The following is a 27207-nucleotide window of genomic DNA, read 5'->3' on the forward strand; positions in this document are numbered from 1 at the left end:
CACACACACACACACACACACACACACACACACACACACACACACACACATATTCAAGGAGAGAGAGAGAGTGTGGGACACCCGAAAATAGAACATTAATAATCGTTTCTTTAATTGTGCACATTATCATTCGGATCGGTCGGGGAGGGTGGACGTCGGCAGTTCTTCAATGGTTGGCGCCTACCGAGCTAAGTGTGTAGCTCTTGGAGTTAAAGATCGCCAACAACGTCGTTCCCCACCCAAAGCGTTTATGTGGTACCACCTACCAGTTGGTTGGTTGTCGCCACCCGGCCATCTAGATGAATATTAAACAGTCGCCACGAGTCTGGAAGGCTATTTGAATATTAGGAGGATGGCTGACCGCCAGTCGATAAGAAACCAGTCGATCTCACAGATCAAGCACCACAGCACCAAAACGCAGTGTGAATTGGGAACTTAGGGTCAATCAGAGCGATAGAAATCGCCTTATTACTATGGAATTAAAATATTGACTAACAAAATGGTCGCCAACAGAGCAGGCAGTGTCGGGGCGTCCCCCAGAAGCTCAAGTGCTGATGTTATCGTTAGCAGTCTTCACTTTGCAATCAGAGCTTCCTCTTTCTGTGTTTGGAGAACGATGTGGAGATGTTCTCTCTCTCTCTTTCCCTCTGCGCCCCAAATCCTTTAACTACATCGTCGACAATTTTGTTGCTTGATTGTGCCTGGGACGCGGAGGACGCATCAACACATCAATTCTTCCGCCGACGAACGCCTGCGCCACGTGTCATTTCATTTCAATCAAGTCAACAGAACGAAGCGAACCGTGCACCGCTGGTTGCAAAGTTTTCCGCAATTGCTGTGTGCGCTGGTTGGCGAAATAAAATCGTTTAGGTAAACAGGATGCTTCCGCTGGAATAGTTCAACGTTGCTGTGCCGCTCTACCGAACGGGGAAGGTTTTGTTAAGGATCAAGGATGCTGCCGTTTATTGGCCGGGAAGGTACGCAAACGGGATAAAAACTATCCTCTTCGCTTGGAACGTTTCACGAGAAACGCAATAACAGCACACACACAAGCCACACAGGGAGAAATAGCGTTCCTTTGGGGGAATGCCCGAAATTCCGACGGATGCTAGAAACTGCTGCACAAGCGGGTATTCGCCAACACTGTTTGTGTGTTTACATTGCGCTCTTGCGATTGCTATTTTCGGTTCGACAGCGCAACCAAGCACGCTGATCTGATCTGAATGACTGGTTCTTTTGTCTCGTTGGATGCCACACACACAGGGGGAGAGAGAGAGATAGAGTTCAAAGCGATAGCAAACCATCGGGAACGTCTAGCTCCTTTGCTTTCTTCGAACAATAAGCGCAACAACGCAATTCCTCCCCAACCAAAAAGGAACCCCTTTTATACCGTCAAATTGTTCGTTTTTTTCAGCTAAATTCCCTCTCTCTCTCTCGTCGGCCCTTAAACCGTTTATACCGTGAAAAATCTCCAGCTTTTTACCAGGAAGTTTTTGCTTCAATGTACGCCTCGCTTTTGTTGCTGCAGGGGCAGTGATAAAACATCTCCTCCATCGCTCATCGTTACAATCGAGCGCCACCAATAGTTACGCGCGCGCACGTCACGCACGGTTACAGCGCTCGGCCAAGCGTACCACGGTCGGGGACCAACCACTTGCACGTGCCCCGCTCGAGACATTAATAATCTTGCCTGATGTGATTGTACTGTGTATTTTGTGCAATTTGCGTCCTGGAAAAAAAGGAAGGAGATACAGGGATAGCGTCAGAATATATCATCATTATTATAAAGAGACTTTTTTCTTCCCCTTTTTTGGCCTCCAACCTAACAACTCTCAGTTTTGCCGAAGCACTTCGCGATCATTTTTGCGTGACACCTCCTCCTGGTAACGCCGTAACGCTAGGCGCACACAAAAACCCCTTTCTTCTTTTTTTTTTCAAAACCCAACGCCTCCCCTGTCTCAGTCAATATTGACGGCTGTAGTTTAGCGCCACCTTAATGGGCTTAAAGAGACAGAAACATACACACAAAGAGTGTGCGCAGAAAATCCTTCAGCACACAGCGTGTAAAGCCTCTAGGTAGGTGTTAGGGAGGACAATTTCTTTCATCTAGTTTGTTTGTGATGGATTAAAAGGTTGATGTTGGTGCGGACCTTCATCGCGCCACTTGGGAGGGTTGTATGCTTGCCAACGCACAATAGACACATTTCACACCCAGAATCACACATTTCACAAAGCCCAGACACGAGGGAGAGGTTCAACAACAACAACAAAAAAATAAAAACTCCATTACAAAATAATAACGCCATCGAACAGTAACAAAAACCGATTACAGCACATGTGACCAGAAAATGGTACATTGTAACTCTTTCGTGCGCACTTGGGCACAAATTGCCCCGCGTGAGAGATTGATATTTATGTTAATTGATTTTACGCCAACCCACGTTGGAACGGAACAATGATGACTCTCAGCTCCAGCAGCTGGAACGCTGCTCAGTTTTTTGTTTCTATTCTGATGCTGTTCTTGATGGGCCTTTTCAAACCCTGTAATTAAGCAAGTTCGATCACCATATTAGGACACGACGACCACCACGAAAGAGTCATGCGAGAACAAGGAACGAGCCAGAGGTAGATCCTATCGGTCGAATTGAAATCAAACATTTTCGAAGCATCCACTGACCAAACAGCTATTATAGAGCTTTGCTATAATTATAGCTTTGCACCTTTTTGTTACCACCTGGGCTAGAATTTCTTCAGCGTTTCATCCTTTTCGCTTCTTATAGTAAAAACAAAAAACAAAACAAAACAAAAAATCACTCTACCAACACCAACACCTCATTCTAATGTGCCTTTCCTCTCTCTTCTTCCCCAATTTAATTACAGCAATTAACAACAAAGGCTCACCGATAGACTACAAGACCGGGTCCGCCTGCTCGACACCGACGAAGGACACGCTGAAAAGCTACGATCGCAACTGCATGGGTCCGGTACTGCCGCCCCGCAGCACGATGTGCGGACCGCCGGCCCACCACTACTCGGCCCCGCTCAACTTCCGCAAGGGCTTCACCTTCACCAAATGTACATGGAAGTGTACCGCTATCTTAGTGATACTATTAAGTGTTATACTCGTTATAACATTATTATTAACAGGTAATTGCCATTCAGCCGCGCGAACGGCGACACGACCACCGCCTACATATGTACCCACACATACACACACAAGTCGTTGTTTTAATCACCTAATTATAGAGACGACCACTGGAGGTGGTTGTTGGGTCCTGCGAGTCCTTCCTCTAACAAAGCATCTCTCCAAAATGACTCGCTGACGTCAAAAAACGGCGCTCCCTAGATGGAGGAGATGGGTAGCATATTCGCAACAATGTCCCCGCGCACATGAGTCCACCGGGGCCTTATGTTACATTTTCGCCCCGTTTGGAATAAAAAAAACCCATATCTGATCCGCTGAGTGAGGGTGTTTTTTATCCAAACAAAAGGGTTTTCGAAGTGCTCCAAAATGTTGAACCATTTGTTGCCTTCGATATGATGACCGTGCGAGTGAGATTTTTCTTTTTTTTTTGGGTGCGGGGATTTTGAGGGGATATTGGACGAGTTGGCAAAAAAAACCGAACAGCTCACATGTACAGTCCTCCAGTGTAACGCCCGGTGGTAACATGATGTCCATGCGAGACGTCAGCACAACTGGACATGCCGGAAGAAGCTACGGAACAAAGGTCGGTGTACATTGGAGCTCGGTTCATGTTTTTGCTCCCTATTTGTATGGAACAGTGAACCAACGCGAACATTGCTAATTTGTGTAAAGTCAAAGATTTAATTCCAAATTCTGATGTAAAAGTATAACAGGGTGGCAAATGGTGATTCTGGAAATGGTTTGTTCAACAAAAAAAATCAGGAAAAGCAGATATTCTAGGCCGTATCATTAGTGGAACTGTTTTTTGGAGACTTTTAATCACTTAATTTGGAAGTTTTGCACGCTCACGTGTTGGAATAGAATCACACAGGGATCTCATTGGGATTCGTTTTACAGCTGACCATTAGAGCGTTGGATTTAAACCCACAGTTTTGGAGTTAGCTGGGGAGGCTATTTACACTTACTTCCCGACTCATCTGTCCCATACGAGCTTCTACCAGAAGTCCAGTCCAGTGACGGCTAATGAACGTGATTTACTAACCTTGACATGGGATAGAATTACACACGTCCCTCGATGTCCGACGGTGTCCTTTTACTCGCTTAATCCCTTCCGTTAACTGTCCAACAAACAAAAAATCAAGGGGAAAAGTAACACACGCTCCAGGAAGAAGTCCACACAGCGCACCATATGTTTATCCCATCTTTCCCGTTTGAATAAACGATCCGTTTTGCATCCGTTTTCAATCTTTCGATGGCCACAGCGTGTTTGCGTGCGTCAGCTGAAATGATGATTAATGCCAGTAGCACAGTCCGCCTCCCCACACACAATGAGACCTTCTGAACGATTCTCACGATCGATCGATTCCTCCCGGGAAGCCCGGGAAGATGCTGTGAATGGTCAATAATGATGAAGGTCATTTGATCCTTTTTTGTGAAAAAGTTGTAGGGCTTTTTTGCCCCTCGGGGCCTACACACAGGCACACACTTACGGAAGTCACATTTGGACGTTTCAATCCCCCATTTCTAATCGTCGTTTTCTCTTCGCTCTTTCCTCCACAGCATCTAACGTTTTAAGTATATCATATCCAACCACCAACCCCTGTACAGTTCTAGTCGACGAGAAGGCAGAAATCTCCGCAGCCAAAAGCACGATAGCGGACGCGAACCGGGCCGGCATACCGGGCGGCGGCGGTGACGGCCTCGGCCTCGACCAGTCCGCCCTGGCGCCGTCCGCTTCCGGTCGGCCGAAATCGATCGCGGCCGATGAATCGTCCCCCGGCGGTTCGGCGTCCGGTTCGTCCTCGCTATCGGCCGCCTCGACGGCAGCGACCGGCAAGGCAGCTGGTACCGGCGGCACGGCAGGCACAGGTACAGTACCCGATAAGCAGACTGTTGCATCCCTTCGTTCGGTAGAGTTGTTGCACGCAGTAGCTGATAGTGGTGACGGTAGAGGTAGTGGTGGTGGTAGTGGTAGTAGCAGCACGATGGTTGTAGTTAAGCGTTCCCGCCGTCAGGCACCGGGTGACATCGTCACCGGAACTGACACCACCGCCAGCAGCACTGACCGCAACGGCGACCGGGCTGATGATAACGATTTGTTGCATGCTTCGGTGGGCACTGTTGAGCTCGTAGCGCTTCCTTCCACCCCCGTCTTCGATCAGTACGGGGAGCTGGACGATCCTCCAGAATCTCCTGCCACGGCTAATTTGCTTGTGGAAACGGCTGTCAACAGTGAAACCGTTTACGATGGACGGGACGGTGATGGGCTTTCGGTCGGCGGTGAAGACATCAGCCTCCCACCGGAAGATAATGGCACTTTTATCACTAATGATAATGACTTGTCTCCTGTTGGTGCGCCGGTGGAGTCTTCCACGGAGCAAGCTATTATTGACGCACGACCGACGACCGAGGATGAGAAATGGGCCAACGATGACCCATCGGCTGCGGTGGTGTACGCGCACGTACCGCTAGACCAGTCCGAGGTAGCGCTGGTAAGCCTCGAGGATGGTCTGGAGCTGGGCAGGGAGCGTGATAAGCACTACTACAAAACCATCGAACAGGTGGCGATCAAAGCGGGCGATGATGATGACGGTGATGCATCGAAGCTTCAGGAAGAGGTAAGAATTCACACACTCCCCCCGTCGGTGGTTCCGGTGCAGCCAACGGCCGTGCCGGTGTACCTTATCAACGAACCAAACGGTACGTCATCTTCCCGCGAAGATGCCTCAAACGGAGCTCAAGAGGAGCTGCCCCGACTGCTGGTAAACATTTCCATCGCCACCGATCACGGCTCGGGCACCGTGCAGCACTCCGTCTACGTCCTGCAGGTGTCTATCCCAACACCGCCGGAACATATGCCACGACCCCCGGTAGAGTCTCCAGAGTCACCACCACCACCGGCGAACTTGGCTGTTCCGCCCCCCGTACAGTGTCCACCGGAACCACCGCCAGCACCACCCTGCCCAATCAAATGTCCCTCGGATTCGGCTTTCGCTCGCTATCGCGTCGTCGCCGTACCGGTCGAGGACGATAGCGAGTTTGTCGAGATTGATGAGGATGGTTTGGAGGGCGAGTTGGTGGATACCGGACTGGGTGAACCATCATCCACCGAGCCGCCCGAAGCGCTCACGGAAGCCAACGATGGTTTGACGCAAGAATTTACCACAGCCCAACGGCTGCCTGAACTTACTGCTGATGAGCAGGAGGAGGGGAAGCATGATGATGACGAAGCTACTACTAGCTCCAGCCTCAGTAGCGTAGTAGCGTCGACCACATCCGCAGCGCAATGTCCCGAGGTAACGCCACCGCCCATTCTCATCCTGGAAGGTGAGCAGAGTAGCATCAGCAAGCAGCAGCGATTCCCCATGATCTCCTCATCACACCTTCCCGCTTGACCCTGACGTCCCTGTACATACAAGCCCGCCTCTCATACTATCCAGCGAACAGAAGAGTGTCTTCATCAGGCAGCAATCGATACGCCGCGTCCCAGCGTGTGCCCTGAAAGTCGCTAAAATGAACCGAAACGGAAGCTCAACCTCAAAAACTGTGTGTGTGTGTGTGTGTCTCTCTCTCTCTCTCTTCTGTGTGTGTGGGGCAAGGATGAACAAAAGCGCTGCTTGAAATTCAACGAAGCGACGGCCACACAGCTGCGGTGCCTGCACACACTAACACCACCATCCGGTTTTTAAGCCTTCCCATCTGTATAAATACGCCTTTAGCCGCATGCTTTAGTTCACCAACGCTTTTCGCTTTCGCTTGATTTGAGCCGCATTACACCTTTAGCCTCGAGTTCGGCTTTTTTTGTTGCTTTGTTTTGTTGCATGTACATTACATTGTATGTGTGTGTCTGATAGTGTAGCTTCTCCCTGCACACTAATTAGTATGCACAGCGTGCTCCTATCGTATGTGTAGTTTAGGTTATCCTGTCTTTTCCGGAGCAACGCAGAGACCACACTAACTATTCCCATGTAGTCGATGGCTTGAACGAATCTCTTGTACCAACATACATACTAACTAACTTTTTTATTCCAATTCGCTTCTCTTCCCTTTCTTTTACCCACTGTTACTCTCTTCTACACATTCTTTACTATCTTCTATTTTCTTCTTCTTTTTTCTATCTTTATTATTTCCTTTAACCATTTACCTTTTTTGGTTGGCGACCTGCCTTCCTTTTTTATGTACTTTTTCGTTACTACCTTCATTTTCCCCGATTTGATGATTGTGTGGGGTGAATGGTCGCACTCAAAAAACCAACCCACACAACCCCCCAACCACAATGAACAACAACTACTACAGGTGCAAGAACGTTCCCGGCGCGAAGCTTCCCACCGGACGGTACCACCTTCTCGCAGATCACGCTCGGCCAGCGGCTGTCGAAGGAGATCCCACCGTACAGCTACTGGAACATGCAGTTCTACCAGTCGGAGCCGGCGTACGTCAAGTTCGATTACAGCATCCCCCGGGGCGCCTCGATAGGTGTGTACGCGCGCCGCAACGCCCTGCCGACGCACACGCAGTATCACTTCAAAGAGGTCCTGAGCGGATTCAATGCGCGCCAGACACGTGCCACTCACGTAAGTATCGTCCTCTGCCAACATCATCATCATCATCAAGTCTGTCCTATTAAGTCTTGAAGTCTTTGGTAGGGGTAGGGGATTGAATTTAAGCAGCTGGTAAAGTGGTGCCAAACGGACATGTGTAAGAATACACCACACCCTGGGAATAGAAAACAAATTCACAACCCTCCGCTTTTTTGTTGGGATTGAAATACTTTCCCTCTCCCTTCGCAGGTCCCTTCCTTCTTTTACGATCCATCAAGATCAGACAAAACTGATTAATTAGAACGATATAGCCACGACGAGTGCCGGCACCCGGTGTTTCTCGTTTTAGATCCCGCTTCTAATCGCGTTTTGGATGTCGGGTTCGATTCTCGTGCCAGTAATTGAATGTCCCCGCGCGCTACGCAATAGTGTGTTTACAGGGTTAGCTGGGAGTCTTACCCTCGGAGTTATTCAACATTATTTGATACATTTTGTTTGAATGATTTTAGTCCAATCTACTCATTGTATTTTGTTCAATAAGAACAGTTTCATTACATTTTGTTTTTAATCTAATTTGTTATGACCACATTCACAACAATACTCGCGTCAACCATTGTAGAAAAGCTTTTATCTTGGGTTTTGTCAGTAAAAATTAAATTGAAAGGTTGCAACCAGGGATCCATCGGTAGTCTAAAGTCATCAGGCAATTCAAACATTTAAAAATGATTCGGTAGACCCTGCATTCCCATTATCCAACTCCTCTATTTTCTCTTATCCTCTTAACGGCCACTTATGTAACTTGTCCCGACCACACATATGTACGTCCTGACCCCTCTACGTGCTCAGCTGTAGAGGGTTGCGTGTCTGTCCATCCTTTACCGATTTCCTATGCAGCAGCGGCAGGACGACCTCACAGGTCAACCTCATTTGTTGAGCGATTTATATCCAGCGCTCCCGGTCGCTTGTAACAAGCGTGCTCCTTGCTTCAGCTTGCGTGTGCGATCGAGCGATAATGAAAAGTTAACTAAACAACCCTAAAACGTCCTCTGTTCGTCCGTTCCCCCAGTCGCCCGTGAGCGCTGATTTGACGGCAGAGCGGTGCGACAAGGTCACTGAGCAAATATTGATAAAAATAGTCGTCCAACGAATGGAAGTTTAATGTGGCCCACGAGTGGACACAGGAAGCACCATGAGGTCATGAGGCCTTTTTTGCTGCTGCGTACTAACGGGGCGTGAATATCCGTTAGCTAAACATGAATATTAGCTCACGGAAGAAAACGGAGGCCCATGATTTGATCGAACACACCCCTCCTACTGACTCTAGACAGGAGAAAAAGCAATCTACTTCCCATTTTCTTGTTGTTGTATAAATTATTATTAACGATGTATCGCTTACCCGGTTTCCCAACGTTCTCCCAAACAGCCATCGATGCGTCGAGAGGTCACCCGCTACATGGAGCCGGGCCACTGGTTCCTGTCAATCTACAACGACGATGGTGACGCGCAGGAGATTGCGTTCTACGCGGTCGTCGCGGAGGATATGACCCAGAACTGCCCGAACGGCTGCTCCGGCAATGGTCAGTGTCTGCTCGGACACTGCCAGTGCAATCCCGGCTTCGGTGGCGACGATTGCAGTGAGAGTAAGTGATGCTGCTGCTGGCAAGCAAAAAGGAATATCAAGGACGTGGGGCACTAACAAACGATACTCTCTTCTCTTCCAGGCGTCTGTCCCGTCCTGTGCTCGCAGCGTGGCGAATACATTAACGGCGAATGTCAGTGCAATCCGGGCTGGAAGGGCAAGGAGTGCTCGCTGCGTCACGATGAGTGCGAAGTGCCGGACTGCAATGGCCACGGACACTGCGTCAGCGGCAAGTGCGGCTGTGTGCGCGGCTACAAGGGCAAATACTGTGAAGAAGGTAAATCCTTCTGGATACTTTTTCCCGTGTTTGGGAGCTACACCCTCGGAGTATGGCCCCGAGTTTCGGGTGCAAATGTCTTTCCTATTTGTTCTCTTTTCTCTATCGCGCCCTTATCCGTTGTACTAAAACCGTGTACTAAAACTAACAGAAGTAGAGATCATCATCTCGCGCTGTAGATGCCACTGACTACACCGAAGTAGAGACCCAAACACACCAGTAGCTTATCATTTACTAATCCCAGCTTTCCAGCAACATTGAGAAAGCAATAAGCATTAAAATTCAATAACTCTTGCTAATCGAATACTCTCCCGCTCTCTCTCTCTCTTCCATTCCAGTTGACTGTCCCCATCCGACCTGTACCGGGCATGGGTTCTGTGCCGAGGGTACCTGCATCTGCAAGAAGGGCTGGAAGGGCCCGGACTGTGCCACGATGGACCAGGACGCACTGCAATGTCTGCCCGACTGCTCCGGCCACGGTACGTTCGATCTGGACACGCAAACCTGCACCTGCGAGCCCAAGTGGAGCGGTGAGGATTGCTCCAAGGAGCTGTGCGATCTGAACTGTGGCCAGCACGGGCGATGCGTCGGCGAGACGTGCAGCTGTGATGCCGGATGGGGCGGCGAGTACTGCAACAACAAGCTGTGCGACCCACGGTGCAACGAGCATGGCCAGTGCAAGAACGGAACCTGCCTGTGCGTGACCGGATGGAACGGGAAGCACTGCACACTGGAAGGATGTCCGAGCGGGTAAGGTTAAAGGTTGGCACGTTGGTTTGGAGTGGTTTTAAGAATTCATGTTCTTGTTGGATTTACAGCTGCTCCCAGCACGGCCAGTGTCATGTGAGTGGCGAGCTGATGTGGGAATGTCGCTGCTACGAGGGCTGGGACGGTGCCGACTGTTCGGTACCGCTCGAACAAAACTGTGGCGACAATAAGGATAACGATCGTGGTAAGTAGCCCCTCTAAAGGACTCTCTCTGTTAAGCGAGACTTTAGATAATAAAGCGCCATCTGTATGATCCATCTCTCTCTCTCTCTCGCTACACAAAAGATGGCCTAGTCGACTGTGAAGATCCGGAGTGCTGCGGCAGTCACTCGTGCAAAACGAGCCAACTGTGCGTGTCCGCCCCGAAACCGATCGACGTGCTGCTGCGCAAGCAACCGCCCGCCATTACCGCCTCCTTCTTCGAGCGCATGAAGTTCCTGATCGACGAGGGTAGCCTGCAGAACTACGCCAAGCTGGAAACGTTCAACGAAAGGTAAGCGTTACGCGTCCAAACCAACCACTGTTTGTTGTTTTTTTTTATTTGTTCTTCTGTTTCATTGCGATTACTTTTTTTCATACTTTCTGTTTTCGTGTTTAATTTTGCGCATTGAACCCCACCCACCGCCACAATGCGCGGTGCGAGAGATCAATGATTATATTTTGATAGCAATTGAAAATGCTAATTTGTGCGAAAGCAAAAAAAAAAACAAGGCAAATGAGTCGTGTGGCACTCGATGACGAACAGTTTTGCATTAACATGTGTGTGTTTTGTTTTCTTTTTTTATATCCTTTTCGCTCCTGTTTTCTCCCATTAACTTTGTAAATGTTTACACACACACACACTTTATCGAATTGATACACTGTTGTATGTATCGTTCGTTTTTGTTTGTTTTATTTTCCATGTTTCAATATTTGCTTTAATCGCTCTTCTGTTTTGTGAAGAGTTGTTCATTGTTTTATGTTAAGTGTTCTCTCTTTGTACTTCACAACTTTAATGGCAACTGTTCGTCATCAATTTCTTGAACTATTCTTCTACTCTGTCAGTTATATTGGTAATATTAGTATTATTTTATTCAAAATTTCAATCATTAAAAACTCACCAATGAGCTATCAGAGTGAATGAAGAATTTAAAAGTCCACACTGCCTCGACGCACCACTGCCGTAACATAAATAATTATACATATAAATATTCACTCACGTTCTGTTATTTTATCGTATATATACATACAATTACTATATAAATATATTATGTTGTGCCCCCGTCTATTTATACATCCTCCCGCTAATTGCCATTTGTTTTGATTTTCAATGTTCCGCATCAACCAAAAAAAAAAGAAACAAACAAGAAAAAAAGAAGGAAAATGGAAAATAAATTAAAACAAAAGTGACACCTTTTACCCTTTTACCCAATTCCCAACCATGACAAAAAAGGATTGTGAAAAATACCAACAAAACAAACAAAAGCGTACAAGAAGTGATGGTTTTTTGAAAGCAACGAAACAGAGGGAAAAAACACAAGCAAAATTGTCATTTACAATGTATCAAAATGAGAGATTCTGCAGAGCCGCGCATCCTGAGAACACAAAAACACAGAACACAGTCCCAGAAACTCACACAATTCTCTCTGTGAAAGGAAGATAAATTAAAACACTCCCACCATTAAAGGCAAATTTGAGCAATAACAAAACAAAAAAGCCCTCATTGGCGCAGTGCAAATTGACTCCTTCGGGGGGGGTGGCCAACACCAATGCGACAATTTCAGTTTCGCGCTTTAATGTTTGCGTAAAGAGATGTGCATTGTGAAACTGTTTCCGTGAAACAATGCGCAGTGCAAACAGTTCGGAACAGTTCTCTCTCGCTGTGCATCACACAATCACAGAATACTCGCAGATCGCTTTATCATGCAATTTGCTCTTCTTCTTTTTCTTGTTGTGCTCCCTACAAATCTGTGTGCTTTGTTCGTGATATTGCCTCCATGCGCCACACTCCCTGTGTGCAGGATTTTCCATTATGTATCGCAAATTAATACATTAAATATTAATCATCATCGAGCTGCGAGCAGCAAAGTACGAAAACAGCAATAACAGCAAGCAGCAAAAAATGAAACCTTTACTCCTGAAGTTCCGTGGCTGATGGGGCCACCCACTCGGCCCGAGGGGACAGCGTTTGTCATATTTTCCCAGCAGGTGGTGTGGTGGAAAACCACCACACACGCTAGCAAAATTCCATTCGCGAATGTGGCCGCGCGAGATCGATCGGATTCGAGTTCATGAGAAGCTCTCTCTCTCACACACACTCTAGCTTTTCCTCTAGTGTGCCTGCGAGTGTTGACTTTCCGCCTGGTGAAGGAAACCGCACACACGGCACAACGGCGGGTAAAAAGGCCGTGAAAATTTAATTCATACTCAATCGCTCGATGATGATGATTATAACACCAGCACTTAATGCGATAATATTTTAATTATTACCAGTGAGCCCCCCGAGCGAGCCAGCAGCGCCATGATAGTGGTGCCGTGTTGGTCCAGCTGGATTGGCTTTCTGCCGACCAGTCGTGATGGAGCGAATGAGGGGAGGCAATATCCTGCACAGAGGGAGGCCAGCCATCGGGTAACAGCCGGTTGAACATTGGCATTTATTTTTTGCCACCATCCCACCCAGATTGCCTTCTACACTGTAAGCCACAGAGAATGAACCCCTGTTTATAGCAACTTTGTTACGTAATGATAGGTTTTTGTTGCTATCAGTGTATTTAATTAGTACACTAAAAGGCTACTAAGGTACTTAGACAGCTTAATCGTTGAAATTAATCACAAAACAAGTCCCAATTTGGTTGATAATAAAGGGTCCAAAATCAATAGTTAACTCTACACCAGTTCCATCCATAAAATCCATAAATCCACTAACAAAGTTCCCATAATTTGTACTAAATTCATACCCACTTATCGAGAGAAACCACGCAATCTAACCACGTATTCCATTTTTGCTTTTCTCCTTCCATTTCTATCTCTCTCTATCTTCGTAAACAAAATCTCGGCTAACCACTGCTAAAACTAACCACTACTAAACAACAACAACTACTTCTACCTCTACTACCTCACCATCACTACCTACTACTACTACTACTACTATTCGCTTCGTGAATGTGCAGCGTTTTTTGGAATCATTTTAATGCAAGGTAAGACCCCGGAAAAAGAAACCACAAAAAAAACGTCGAAAAACGAAAAAAAAAGAGTAAACCTTTGGGGGTCGTGTCCGCATATTCGAGCGAGAAAAGAAAAACAAGTCACTTAGAGCAAGTAGCTAGAGACGAGCGAAAGTCGAGCAAGCTAACCTAACTAATACTAACACCGCCCGCGTAGCGTATAACACACGAGTATAACACACCAGTATAACAGGTCAAAGCAAACAAAACCAGTAGGGGTTGTAATCAAACTGTTGCGGAATAATTCCTTCATCCATCCACACACATACCTTTCTACTTCAACAAAACCCTTCCCGCTACCTACACACCCATCACCTTGCTGCTAGCATTCATGCTCTCCCCAGAATTTCCCTAAACAACTCCCATCGAATGTTACTCTCGTTCCTCTCCGGTGCTCTTGAGTAACATTCTGCATGTGTTCCAAGCCTAAGTCCCAAGCCATATCCTTCCTATATGTTCCAAAACCCTCCCCCGTTTCCCCTTACCCATTTTGATCTTTAGTTTTGTGTACCGTGATACCGAATTTATGTTTTGTATGAATTGTGTTCACCAACACTGCCAAATGCGTTCTAGCGAACTTACTGACATTGCGAGCGATTTGTGTTTTGTAGTGTCCGTTTTAGTTGCATTTTTTAAGTAGATCGTACTGTTTTATCTGTATTACATTTCTTCGTTTGTATGTGTGTGTACGTGCGTATGTATGTGTGTGTATGTGAAAAAGAGTATAATTTGTATGAATGTGTGTTGTACTAAATAAAAGAGTACAGTCTGTTCCAGAGCTACAAAGGTCTTCAAATATTCTGTTTTTGGTGCAATTTACTACTGATTTGACTCGTTAAATCATTTAAAAATCAATAATTTCTATTTTTTGCAAGAATCCACCAAATTACTTCATTTTGTAGTTCAAATTAGCGACTTGTATTTAAATTCAAAATAAAAATACTTCATGGAAGTTCTTCTAATATTGGATCGGTTCTTTGAAGATTCTAAGAACCACCTGAAGAAGTTGGTACATCAAAGCGGATCTATACATGGATTTCTACGGGTTTTTTGTTGTTGTAAATTTAGGCTCTTTATGCCTTGAAGATTGAAGACCACTGCTTTTGGGATATTTTTTATTGAAAACGAGATGTTCAACTGACCCGAACATTCGTGTTGCTCTGCTGTCTTCGGAACGCACCAATCGGAACAGGAACAGAGTGTCCATCAAATGCCTACATGGCACTGCCAGTGTCACACTTGGTCCAACAGGATTCCCTTTGTTTGCTGTATGTGTTTATTAACGTACACGCACCACACTGGCACGCTGGCCCAAACGTGCGTAACGGGTAATTAAATTTTTCTGTGCAAAAGAAACGCTGCCAACCTGTCAAGGCCCGTGTGACACGGGCTCAGCAGGGGCAGACGGCCCCGACAAATGACTTTACACGATAGCTGTGTATCTGTGCGTGCCCCGTAACCTATGACCCACTTTATTCAGATGTTGGAGCACCAACACTGGAAAACATGCCTACTGTGTGTGTCCCTGCTGGATTGCTGGAGCTGAAAAAAGCCCTCCAACCCCAGAAAGCAACAGTGGCGCACACCAGTGGATATATGACAGCAACGGCATACTGCTACTGCTGCTCACACACACACAGCTCAACCAGTAGTAACCCAATTTTAGCCCAAACACCAGGCACCTCGTTGCTGCACACGTAAATAAAATATAACCGAATCATTTTCGGTACCGTACGATCCTGCCAACTTGGCCGAGGTCCATGCTGTCGTCCCCCTCCATGCATGCCGCCCGGCCAGTTATTCATGTGGAAATTTTTAATGGGACGCTGCATGTTGCAGTTGCGGTTTGCGCCTATCCCACAGCCTCCGGGCCCCGAAAAACGTGGCAGTGCAATGCGGGGAGAAGAACTCCGGGGCTTCATAAACCCGAAATTTATCACCCGAGGTGTATATAGACAGCGGTTGAGTGAGGTCAGCATGTAGATTGTGTACTGCTGATTGGGTGCTGCAGCTGCATAAAACTGGAGCGCGCAATGTGCAATAAATGTGCAAAAAAACAACCCTCCCAACAGCGGGAAAAGCGGGTCAGATATTGCACATTATCGCGTGGAGAACGCATGTTGCTACCTAAATTGTAGCTGTACGTTGTCCGAAAGTGTGTGTGTGCGTTTATGTCATGTTTGAACATTTTAATGCTATTACATAGAAAATATACTTTTCAGCTTGCGTGGATGCATTAGGGGCCATGTTTTTTGGTTTTTTGTTTGGGTTTTTTTGTTACGAATTCGCTTGTTTTAGGACCCGGCTGATCACGTAATGTTTTTGTACCATGCCGTACGTTGAACGCTTAATTCTATTATCAGTTCATTTATTTATCGTTCCGGAAAGGGAGTCCAGCGGACCATTGGAGTTCGCCGAATTCCAAGGGACTGCCAGACTGCCGCGTAGATTACGATGTTTGTGTGTATCACGAACGCAACATCATTTCGCTTAATTCAGTTACATGGCTCAGGCTTTGCATGCGATTTAGAGTAGCGATTTTTTGGTTCCTTCTTTTAGCTTGATACGACACTACAAAATCGCGTTCAATTATGTTTGATTTTATCGCATTCATTTTCTTCCCAACAACAACAACAACATCTCCCCAACAACCGCATTTCGCTCCAACAAATCTCCAATCTGTTTGTCCTTTGTGCAAAAGCTGTGTTTAGCAATTAAGATTTTATAGTATACAAGACTAGAGAAGCTCAGGACTCTCGGGAGCAGCCGCTCCAGAGAGAATTCGCTCGCAAATGCCCGTACACGTCCCCGGAGGGACCACAACTGCCTGCTTTCCCCAAATGCAAGATAACACTCTAATATGGTTTCTGGTTTTGTCCCTTACAGCCGTTCCGCCGTCATACGTGGGCGCGTAGTTACCTCGCTCAACATGGGACTGGTCGGAGTGCGTGTCAGCACCTCGACCCCGCTGGAAGGCTTCACCCTAACCCGGGACGATGGGTGGTTCGATCTGATGGTGAACGGTGGCGGTGCTATCACGCTCCAGTTTGGCCGCTCGCCCTTCCGACCGCAGACGCGCATCGTTCAGGTACCCTGGAATGAGGTCGTCATCATCGACACGGTTGTGATGTCCACCTCGGACGACAAATCGCACCATGGGCCACCGCACACTTGCTTTTCGCACGACTACGATCTCATGAAGCCGGTTGTGTTGGCCACGTGGAAGCATGGATTCCAGGGAGCTTGCCCTGATCGTAGTGCCATTTTGGCAGAGTCGCAAGTCATCCAGGAATCGCTCGCCATCCCCGGAACTGGGCTAAACCTTGTCTACCATAGCTCCCGTGCGGCTGGCTATCTGTCGACGATTAAGCTGCAGCTCACACCGGACGTGATCCCGCCGACCCTGAAGCTCATCTATCTGCGCATCACTATCGAGGGCATTCTGTTCGAGCGTGTGTTTGAAGCGGACCCGGGCATTAAGTTCACCTACCCCTGGAATCGGCTCAACATCTACCGGCAGCGTGTGTACGGCATCACGACTGCGGTCGTTAAGGTGGGCTACCAGTACACCGACTGCAAGGACGTGGTGTGGGACGTGCAGACGACGAAGCTGAGCGGGCACGACATGAGCATCTCGGAGGTGGGAGGCTGGAACCTGGACATTCACCATCGGTACAACTTCCACGAGGGCATCCTGCAGAAGGGCGATGGGTCGAACATTTACCTGAAGCACAAGCCGCGCGTTATACTGACCGCGATGGGCGATGGACATCAGCGACCGCTCGAGTGTGGTGATTGCAATGGTGTGGCGACGAAGCAGCGACTGCTGGCGCCGGTTGCGCTAGCGGCAGCCCCGGACGGCAGTCTTTACGTTGGGGACTTTAACTACATCCGACGGATCATGATCGACGGTACGGTACGGACGGTGGTGAAGCTGAATGCGACGCGCGTCTCTTACCGCTATCATATGGCGTTGAGTCCGCTGGATGGATCGCTGTACGTTTCGGACCCCGAGTCGCATCAGATCATCAAGGTGCGCAACAAGGACGATACGCACGATCCCGATCACAACTGGGAGCCGGTGGTGGGCAGTGGCGAACGCTGTCTTCCCGGCGACGAAGCTCACTGTGGAGATGGCGGGCTGGCACGAGATGCGAAGCTTGCCTATCCGAAGGGTGTGGCGATATCGTCAGACAACATTCTGTACTTTGCCGATGGTACGAACATTCGCATGGTGGATCGTGATGGTGTGATCAGCACACTGATCGGCAACCATATGCACAAATCCCACTGGAAGCCAGTCCCGTGTGAGGGTACTCTAAAGATTGAGGAGATGCATCTGCGTTGGCCGACAGAACTGACGATCAATCCGCTGGATGATACGCTGCACATAATCGACGATCATATGATCCTGCGAATGACACCGGACGGTCGAGTTAGAGTCATTGCTGGAAGGCCGATGCACTGTGCCACTGCTGGTGGATCCGGCACGGGTGTTAGCACGGGTGTAAGTGGAGCCTCCTCTGTTGCTTCGCTCAGCTACGACACAGATCTTGCGATCCACGCAACACTCGTTATGCCGCAGAGCATTGCCTTTGCTCCTTCTGGTGATCTTTACGTGGCGGAAAGTGACTCTCAGCGCATCAACCGTATCCGCGTGATCGGAACAGACGGGAAGATATCTCCATACGCCGGTGCAGAGTCAAAGTGTAACTGTCTCGAGCGAGGATGCGATTGCTATGAAGCCGACCACTACCTAGCGATCAGTGCGAAGTTTAACACAATCTCTGCCATTACTGTGACACCAGACGGACATGTTCACATCGCGGATCAGGCCAACTATCGCATCCGCTCCGTTATTTCAAGTCTTCCGGAAGCGGGAACCTCCAAGGAGTACGAGATCTACGCCCCGAACGCACAGGAGATCTACGTCTTCAATCGCTTCGGGCAGCACATCGCAACCAAGAACATCATGACGGGCGAGACGGTGTACAGCTTCCTGTACAACGTGAACACCTCGAACGGCAAGCTGAGCACGGTGACGGATGCGGCGGGAAATAAGGTGTTCCTGCTGCGCGACTACACCTCCCAGGTGAACTCGATCGAGAACACCAAGGGTCAAAAGTGTCGGCTGCGCATGACGCGCATGAAGATGCTGCACGAGCTAAACACACCGGACAACTACAACGTCACGTTTGAGTACCACGGGCCTACTGGGCTGCTGAAGACGAAGCTTGATTCGACTGGTCGTTCGTACGTGTACAATTACGATGAGTTTGGAAGGCTAACGTCGGCGGTGACGCCCACTGGCAAGGTGATTGATCTGACGTTTGATCTGAGCGTGCAGGGCGCCACCGTGAAGGTGACGGAGAACTCGCAGCGCGAAGTGTCGATGCTGATCCAGGGCTCGTCGGTGGTGTCGAAGGTGGGAGAAGCGGCTACCAAGACGACGGTAATGCTCGACGGTGGTACTACGAGCGTTTCCCCCTGGGGTAACGCCGTGTCGGTTGAGTCTGTCCCGTACGTACTGCTTGCGGAAGTTGATCCACTTCTCGGTGAAAGCTACCCGGTACCCTCGAAACAACGCACAGAGATCAATGGTGATCTTTCGAATCGCTTCGAGTGGCGTTACTTCATCCGCCATGTACCGGTGAGGGGCAAGAATGCACGCACACTCACACAGGTTGGAAGGAAGTTGCGCGTAAACGGAGAAAACCTGCTCACGTTTGAGTACGAGAAGGATACATCCTCGATCACAGTCTCCGTGGACGATAAGACCGAGCTGCTGAACGTTACGTACGATAAGTCATCGCGCCCGATCGCGTACAGACCACAGTCGGGCGAGTACGCGGACGTCGATCTGGAGTACGATCGGTTCGGCCGGTTGATCTCGTGGAAGTGGGGCAACCTGAAGGAGGAGTACACGTTCGATCGGGCCGGTCGGCTGAACGAGATCAAGTACGGTGACGGCAGCTCGATCGTGTACGCGTTCAAGGACACGTTCAGTAGTTTGCCGCTCAAGGTGACGACACCGCGCCGGTCGGACTATCTGCTGCAGTACGATGATGCGGGTGCGCTACAATCCCTCACGACTCCACGCGGACACATTCACGCGTTCTCGCTGCAAACTTCGCTCGGGTTCTTCAAGTATCAGTACTATTCGCCGATCAATCGACATCCGTTTGAGATTTTGTACAGCGATGAGGGACAGATACTGGCGAAGATTCATCCACATCAGAGCGGGAAGGTGGCGTTCGTGCATGACAGTGCTGGAAGGTTGGAGACGATCCTGGCCGGGTTGTCCTCCACGCAGTACACGTACCAGGAGAGCACGAGTCTGGTGAAGCAAGTGGAGGTGCTCGAGCCTGGATTTGAGTTGCGGCGCGAGTTCAAGTACCATGCCGGGGTGTTGAAGGACGAGAAGCTGAAGTTTGGCTCGAAGAGTGGACTGGCGTCGGCACACTTCAAGTATCAGTACGATGGCAATGCCAGGCTCAGTGGCATCGAGATGGATGTGAACGGGAAGGAGCTGCCGATCGTGAGGTTCAAGTACGGGCCGGCTCAAGGTACGCTGGATGCGGTGAGCGATCTGCGCATCACCCGCAACGCCTTCAATCGTACCGTGGTGCAGGACACCTCGAAACAATTCTTCACGATTACTGACTTTGACGAGCATGGCCGGGTGAAGAGTGTGCTGATCAACATCAAGTCGTTTGATGTGTACCGGCTGGAGCTGGATTACGATCTGCGGAACCGTATCCGCACGCACAAGGTGATGGTGGGCCGGTCGACTTCCCTCGACAAGGTGAACTACAACGCGGACGGGCACGTGATGGAAGTAGTTGGCACGAACAGCTGGAAGTACGTGTACGATGAGAATGGTAACATCATTGGCATTCTGGAGCAGGGTGATAAGACGAATCTCGGCTACGATACGGGTGATCGGGTGGTGCAGGTTGGAGATGTTGAGTTCAATAGCTACGATGCACGTGGATACGTAGTGCGCCGAGGTGAGCAGAAGTATCGCTACAACAACCGGGGTCAGTTGATCCATGCGATGGAGCGCGATCGGTTCCAGACGTGGTACTTCTACGATGATCTCGGCCGGCTGGTGGCGTGCCACGATGAGAAGGGCAATGTGACGCAGTACTTCTACGCGAATCTGAACGCACCGGAGCTGATCACGCACATCCACTACCCGAAGGCGGGCCGTACATCTAGACTGCTGTACGACGATCGGCACATGTTGATCGCCATCGAGACGGGTGATCAGCGGTACTACGTGGCTACGGATCAGAACGGTTCACCGATTGCACTGTTCGATGTCGGTGGTGCGATCGTGAAGGAGATCCGCCGCACTCCGTTCGGCAAGATTGTGAAGGACACCAATCCGGGACTGTTCGTGCCGATTGATTTCCACGGTGGACTGCTCGATCCCAACACGCGGCTAGTGTACATGGAGCAGCGGCTGTACGATACGGGCGTGGGCCAGTGGATGACACCAGCCTGGGAGCAGCTGGCGACGGAGATGCGCCACCCGACGGACGTGTTTATCTACCGGTTCCACAACAATGATCCGATCAATCGGCGCGAACCGGAGGGTAACTACATGAACGATCTGCGCTCCTGGCTGAAGCTGTTCGGGTACGACGTGACGAAGATGCAGGGATCGCGGTACACGCGGGACATGATCTACCGGCCGACGGCCACGATCAAGTCGCCCCAGCTGGCGCCCGACTTTGGCGTCATGTCCGGGCTGCAGTGCATCGTGGAGAAGGTGGACGAGAAGTTTGCCGACTTTGGGTTCATCCCGAAGCCGCTGCTGAAGATGGAGCTGAAGACGCGCAACTTGCTGCCGCGCGTTGCCTATCGGCGCGGCGTGTTCGGCGAGGGTGTGCTGATCTCGCGCATCGATGGCCGGGCGCTGGTGAGCGTGGTGGACGGTTCGAACAGCGTGGTGCAGGACGTGGTGTCGTCCGTGTTCAACAACTCCCACTTCCTCGATCTGCACTTCAGCATCCACGATCAGGACGTGTTCTACTTCGTGAAGGACAACGTGATGAAGCTGCGCGATGATACGGAGGAGTTGCGCCGGCTTGGCGGTATGTTTAACATTTCCGCGCACGAAATCAACGATCATGGTGGAGCGAATGGGAAGGAACTGCGTCTGCACGGTCCGGATGCGGTCGTGATCATCAAGTACGGAGTTGATCCTGAGCAGGAGCGTCATCGAATTTTGAAGCACGCGCACAAACGGGCGGTCGAGCGGGCGTGGGAGCTGGAGAAGCAGCTGGTAGCGGCCGGATTCCAGGGCCGTGGCGATTGGACGGAGGAAGAGAAGGAGGAGCTGATCTCGCACGGCGATGTGGACGGATGGATCGGGGTGGACATACACAGCATCCACAAGTATCCGCAGCTGGCGGACGATCCGGGCAATGTGGCGTTCCAGCGGGACTCGAAGCGGAAGCGCCGAAAGAGCGGTGGAACTTCTAGCGGTGGTGGCGGCGGTGGTCATAAGGCAAAGCGAGAGCATCGTCACGAGACGATCATACTGCCATTGTCGGTGGCGTCCGTTGCACCATCGACTTCCGTGCCGACTTCTTCCATGTCGTCCGCTACGTCAACGTCAGCGTCAGCGCCTGCTTCCTCCTCGGTAGCATCGTCAGCGTCAGCGGCGTCATCGTCGGCGCCTACTTCCGCGTCCTCGGTGCCATCTTCGGTGCCGGCCGTCGTAGTGACGTCAGCCTCGGCAGCAACGGTACGGCCGAGCGCCTCCACGTGAAGCCCCTAGGTGAGGGGGGTTCGTCGTCTGCTTCCCGCAGCATAGGATGTTCTAGATATTGTGATATACATAGGAGTTACTTTCCGTTTTGCGCCGTACTTTTCGGTTTACCCCGTCAGTGTGTGTGTGTGTATGTATGTATGTGTATGTTTCTTACGTTTTATGGAGCATGTTTTGTAAGATCGCGCTAATCGTTGTGTAAAAGTGTAGGCAGAACAAACAAAAAATCAAATCCCCCAATGTCTCCCCTTTCTGGAAGATTCGGAGATCACGTATCACACGTAACACACAGAGCGATGGATGACACTCACACAGTGGCACTGATCATCTCACGATCATCGATCGATTTGCTTTTTTTAGAGAGAGAAAGAGACGCCATTCCTTCACAGTGACACATTGACTAGTAGAGGCGTTACATAACGTAACGTTACGTTTAGCAGCGCATATTGAGATGTATAGCTATAGATAATTAACACACACACACACACCAACAGACACTTACTACCCATCGTGCGGTAGGATCATTTAGAGCACTTGAGAATCTCAACCACGACGTGGCACAAGCAGCGAACGTTGAATTTCTTTTTAATCGTCTCATAAAACAGTAGATGGAGTGTTTTAAAGACTGCGATGTTTCACTGCGCTGCAGGGTTACTCGCTCGCTCGCTAGGTTTCTCTCTCTTTATCTCTTTTTCCTGCCCAATCCTTGAGAAGCGCAATAAACGTCGGATGGAAGCGCCGCTAGTACCGTGTTTGCCGTGCCATAATTGTACCCGTTCCATTTGCAGAGAGAGAGAAAACACACACACAATCACAGAAAGCATTGTATAAGTATTTGGCGCGCTAACGTCCACGTTGGGCCTCTCAGCGGGAGGTTTGGGAGCTCCAAACGAGAAATTCGGAACGATTGTACAGACTTGCATAGACTATTTACTACAATTGTAAAACCGTAAGCACACGCCATAGCAAAGGAACAGGGCTTTAGGGGGTTTGCTTTTGTTTCATTGTCAAACTCATCGTCTAATGAAATCAATGAAATCACACACAACACGCTGCACACAACTTCACTCGTTTCTTTCGTTTTCTCTATTAGCTAATCTCTCTCTGTAGCGCCTCATACAGGTCATACACAACACATAAGAAAACCCACCAAATAATATATTGCAGAGTAAACTAAGCACAGACACACAGACAGGCAGACAGACAGACAGATCCAAACAACACAACACTAGAGTAAACTCAAGACATGAAACTACTACCACTCAAATGGTTGATTAAACTTTAAAAGTCACGTTGTCGCCGAACCTGGCTGGTTCGTTACATTCGCATTTCCATTTCTTTGGCTTCTACAGGGTATTTGTAACGGAGGATGCAGGAGGAGGAGAAGGAAGCAGAATAGAGCGAAAGAAGAATAAACAAAACATTGTAAACCAATAGACGAGTAAAGCCTAGAATAGTGTGCAAATGTGTAACGAACAAAAACAAGAAGCGGAAAGCGAGCGCAAAGAATAGGTAAAAAAAATTGTAGAACTCAGCAAAACTAAACGTGTAAAAGGAGATAAGCGAACAAAACAAGCACACACACACTAAAACAGTACATTAGAGCAGAAAAGTGTTGTAGTTGTGAGTATCTTTGTGTTTTCCACTTTCTCTTTCCTTTGTTTCATTCCGTGACATTGCATATCGTCATTAGATCACTCTTTGAGGTATGTGGAAGTGAGAGAGAGTCTTATCCGCTTATCAAACGCCCCCAGGCATAGGAAATCCGTGTAATTGTTTGTTCATGTGTGTTTGTGAGTGTGTAAGAGAGGTGAATCTCAGCATAGAAAGTGATCGAGGAGCTTTCTCTCTTAGTATGACTGATTCGACATTAGTAGCAAGGAAATGAGTGTGAGGATGCGTGCGTGGTTTTAGCAACGAGAAGGACGAAAGTGTGCGATCGTGTCGTGGGCATGTGTAACAATGATTGTGGTGTGTCTGTGGGTTTTAAACGAGAATGGGAAGGTTGAGTAACGACCATGCGAAGTCCGAAAGGATGCGGAACGGAATAGGAATATTAGGTCTTATAGACGCAAGCGATTGCAGCAGGAGAACTACTATGTAATAGCTGTCGCTCCCACACGATCACACACAGATCACACATACATACACACACGAGCAAGGGGGTTGGGGAGGTGGGAGCAAAGGTTGATGGATGAAATCTTAAAAGCAATATAGAAAGTGACGAGCGAAAAAGAAAACTGGTGGCAAGCGCCCCTGTAGTAAGCAGATACTGGTAGTGTGTACTAAAAAACCTGTGGAAAAAAAATACTACTAAAAACAAAAATGTCACCGAACGCGTCAGAGCTCGGTCGTAAACGTTGTGAAACTGTAGATGAATTCTTGTTTTCTCTCCCATCCCCTGTCATTTCCCTTCCCTTTCTAACTAAAGCGTGAGCTATTTTCCAATCCTAAAACAAAAACAAAAAAAAAAACAAAAGAATATCTTCCATCCAGAAAACCCTAAAGAAACAAAATGTGTGAAATGATACAAAAATGAGAAAAAAAAGGGTTCGTTTGCGTATTTTCAACTAGGCAAATGAAAGTTGTGCAATCAAAGAGAAAAAAAAAACGAAAAGAGTGGAAGTAACTAACACAAAGCGAAAAAAGAAGAAGAAACATTACGGAAATCGTGACATTGTAGAGTAGCTTGTAAGAGCAGCAAACTAGAGTTGAACAACAACAAAAAACGCACCTTCATTAGGTGCAAAAGTGCTTCATGGATGGATGAATGTGTTTGTTTGAAACAGATTTGTTTTACGTGTTAAGTTCATCTTTAGCGACTAGAGACGACTACTCCCATGCCTTCCGTATCCGTTACTTTCCTCTAAAACACGTACACACACGCATACAAAAATCATTCGGTAAAGTATAGAAAGTGGAGCTACTCGCATGATAATGCAAAATGTGGAAAAGAAACCCTGCTCCTCCTCCTCCTCCTTCCCCATCCTCCTTCCCCAGACACAAGTAGTGTTTAAGGCTAATTGGTGACGCGCCTACTGTGAGTGTGTCGTCTTGCATGCATGTAAAACTTTGTAAATATATTGTTTAGTGATAAAAAGAAGGGAATGAAAAAGAAAACAGGAAGAGTGATGATGATGATGCGAAAAGCGATAAAAAAGAAGTTGTAAAGAAAACAGAGTGAAAAAAAAAACAAAGACGAAAACATAACAAACGATAAAGAAAAACGTCCGTGACTAAGGAAAGAAGTTAAAGAAAGAAGGAGACAAATGAGATAAAAACAAAAGCGAAAACATTTGAACATGAACGCAAGAAACATGACATTTTTTAAAACATTGAACTGGAACACGGAGATGATCACACATCTCCTTTCCGCTCCCCCCCCCCCCCTCCCCTCTTTTCGCGCGGGCCCTTTGAAGGAAAAGTCATGGTGGGAAGAGGAGGGGTCGGTGAAACCGTTTTTTTTGTAAATATACCAAAAACTAATTATAACGCAATATTTGACGTGAGACGAAACACATTAAAGCAGTGTGAAAGCTGTTGTGAATTTAAAACGTGGAAGAGAACTGCAGAGTAAACAGAAGAACACATTAGTAAGTGAGAATTGTAGTAGCGAAAGAAGGAAAAAAAATGAAGAAGGAAAGCAAAGAGAAAGAGAGAGAGAGGGAGAAAAAACACCGGATCGAAACTCGAACGTAGTAGTTGTAGAAAGAATTAAAGAAAGTTTAGCACAGAACAAGTAAAACTGTGCGTCAAGCACCCGCGTCACCTTGGCAGCGCTCATTGGTGAACTGTGCGGGGTGTGTATGTAGATTTGATTTTTTTTCTTCCCTGTGACTCGCTCTTTCTCTCTCCGTTTGCTGATGGGAAATTCTCAAATGGAGATAAGATAACAACCACACACACACAAACAGACAAGCCATAGGACGAAGGGCAATGTTGTGTCGTGAAAATTGTATAAATTTTACCTAAGGTATAGTAGTGGAACGAAACGAATTGGAGAAGCGCGAGCAAAAGCCGCGACAGTAGGAAACGTTGAAAAAAGCAAAGAGAAGAAGAAGAAATCCACGTAAAATAAGTTTAAACAAACAAAAGCAAAAGCAAAAGTAAAAGAAAAAAAGGCAAAAAAAAATACACAAATAGTAGCAAACAAAATGTGAGAATCGTTGTGGTGTAGAGAAAGTAAGAAGAGCAAACAAAAAGATGCAGAACAAACGCGCAGAAAGGCAACACCGCGTTAATAATAACATCAAACAGAACAGAGGAGTGAAAGTGAAACAAAACAAGCAAACAAACAAAAAAAACGCAAGCGCACGCTCACATGTGAGCGGTGCGGCAATATTATTACGATTATTCATTATTATTATTATTCATAAAACTAATGAGGAAAAATAAACATAAAAAATAATAAAAAAATAAAGTGGAGTTTTTTTTTACTTTTTGGGGTATTTGGGAAAGTTGGTGAAAGAAAGCAAAGGTGGGGTTTGAACGGGATTGTTGTGGCGGTTTGACTGAACTAGTTGGATGTTTTATCATTCTCCTGAAATGTCCATGTCTGGTATGTAATGTATGACAATGGCTAGTATAGTAATAGGTCCTAGTTCCTAGCCCTGGAAAGTGGCAAAGACATTGTCCTTCCCACTAAGTTATGAGCGGTTAATTGCCCTGAAGATCTTGAGGCTTTTGTAAAACAAGAGGAATGGCTCTTCTAATAACTCTTTACAAGAAGATCTATTTTCCCAGAGGACCTGCTCTTCACCTGATCAGAGTGTGTGGACATATGTTCTTATGTCAGTATATTGGGTACTTATAAAGGAAAAAGCAGTTCAATGGTCTTTAGTCACAAAACCAT

At 47.9% G+C, this 27207-nt stretch overlaps 1 protein-coding gene across 9 annotated transcripts in view; it reads left to right on the plus strand.

Annotated features, from left to right (window-relative positions):
- The window catches only part of LOC1269465 (teneurin-m), a 515515-nt gene extending 488740 nt beyond the window's left edge, over nt 1-26775 (plus strand). For 5 of the 9 annotated variants that reach the window (XM_061655799.1, XM_061655802.1, XM_061655801.1 and 2 more), the window contains 10 exons: nt 2881-3147; nt 4706-6472; nt 7442-7719; nt 9110-9326; nt 9408-9602; nt 9941-10352; nt 10421-10554; nt 10656-10863; nt 13520-13546; nt 16460-26775. In XM_061655799.1, coding sequence (XP_061511783.1) covers nt 2881-3147; nt 4706-6472; nt 7442-7719; nt 9110-9326; nt 9408-9602; nt 9941-10352; nt 10421-10554; nt 10656-10863; nt 13520-13546; nt 16460-22355 — 9401 coding nt within the window. In that variant the 3' untranslated portion in view covers nt 22356-26775. The remainder of the gene's footprint in view (nt 1-2880; nt 3148-4705; nt 6473-7441; nt 7720-9109; nt 9327-9407; nt 9603-9940; nt 10353-10420; nt 10555-10655; nt 10864-13519; nt 13547-16459) is intronic. The other 4 variants (XM_061655806.1, XM_061655807.1, XM_061655805.1 and 1 more) reach the window with 3 other exon arrangements.
- The last annotated feature ends 432 nt before the right edge of the window (nt 26776-27207 follow it).

The sequence above is a fragment of the Anopheles gambiae genome, chromosome 3 (genome assembly GCF_943734735.2).
Source record: "Anopheles gambiae chromosome 3, idAnoGambNW_F1_1, whole genome shotgun sequence".
Classification (NCBI taxonomy): Eukaryota; Metazoa; Arthropoda; class Insecta; order Diptera; family Culicidae; genus Anopheles; species Anopheles gambiae.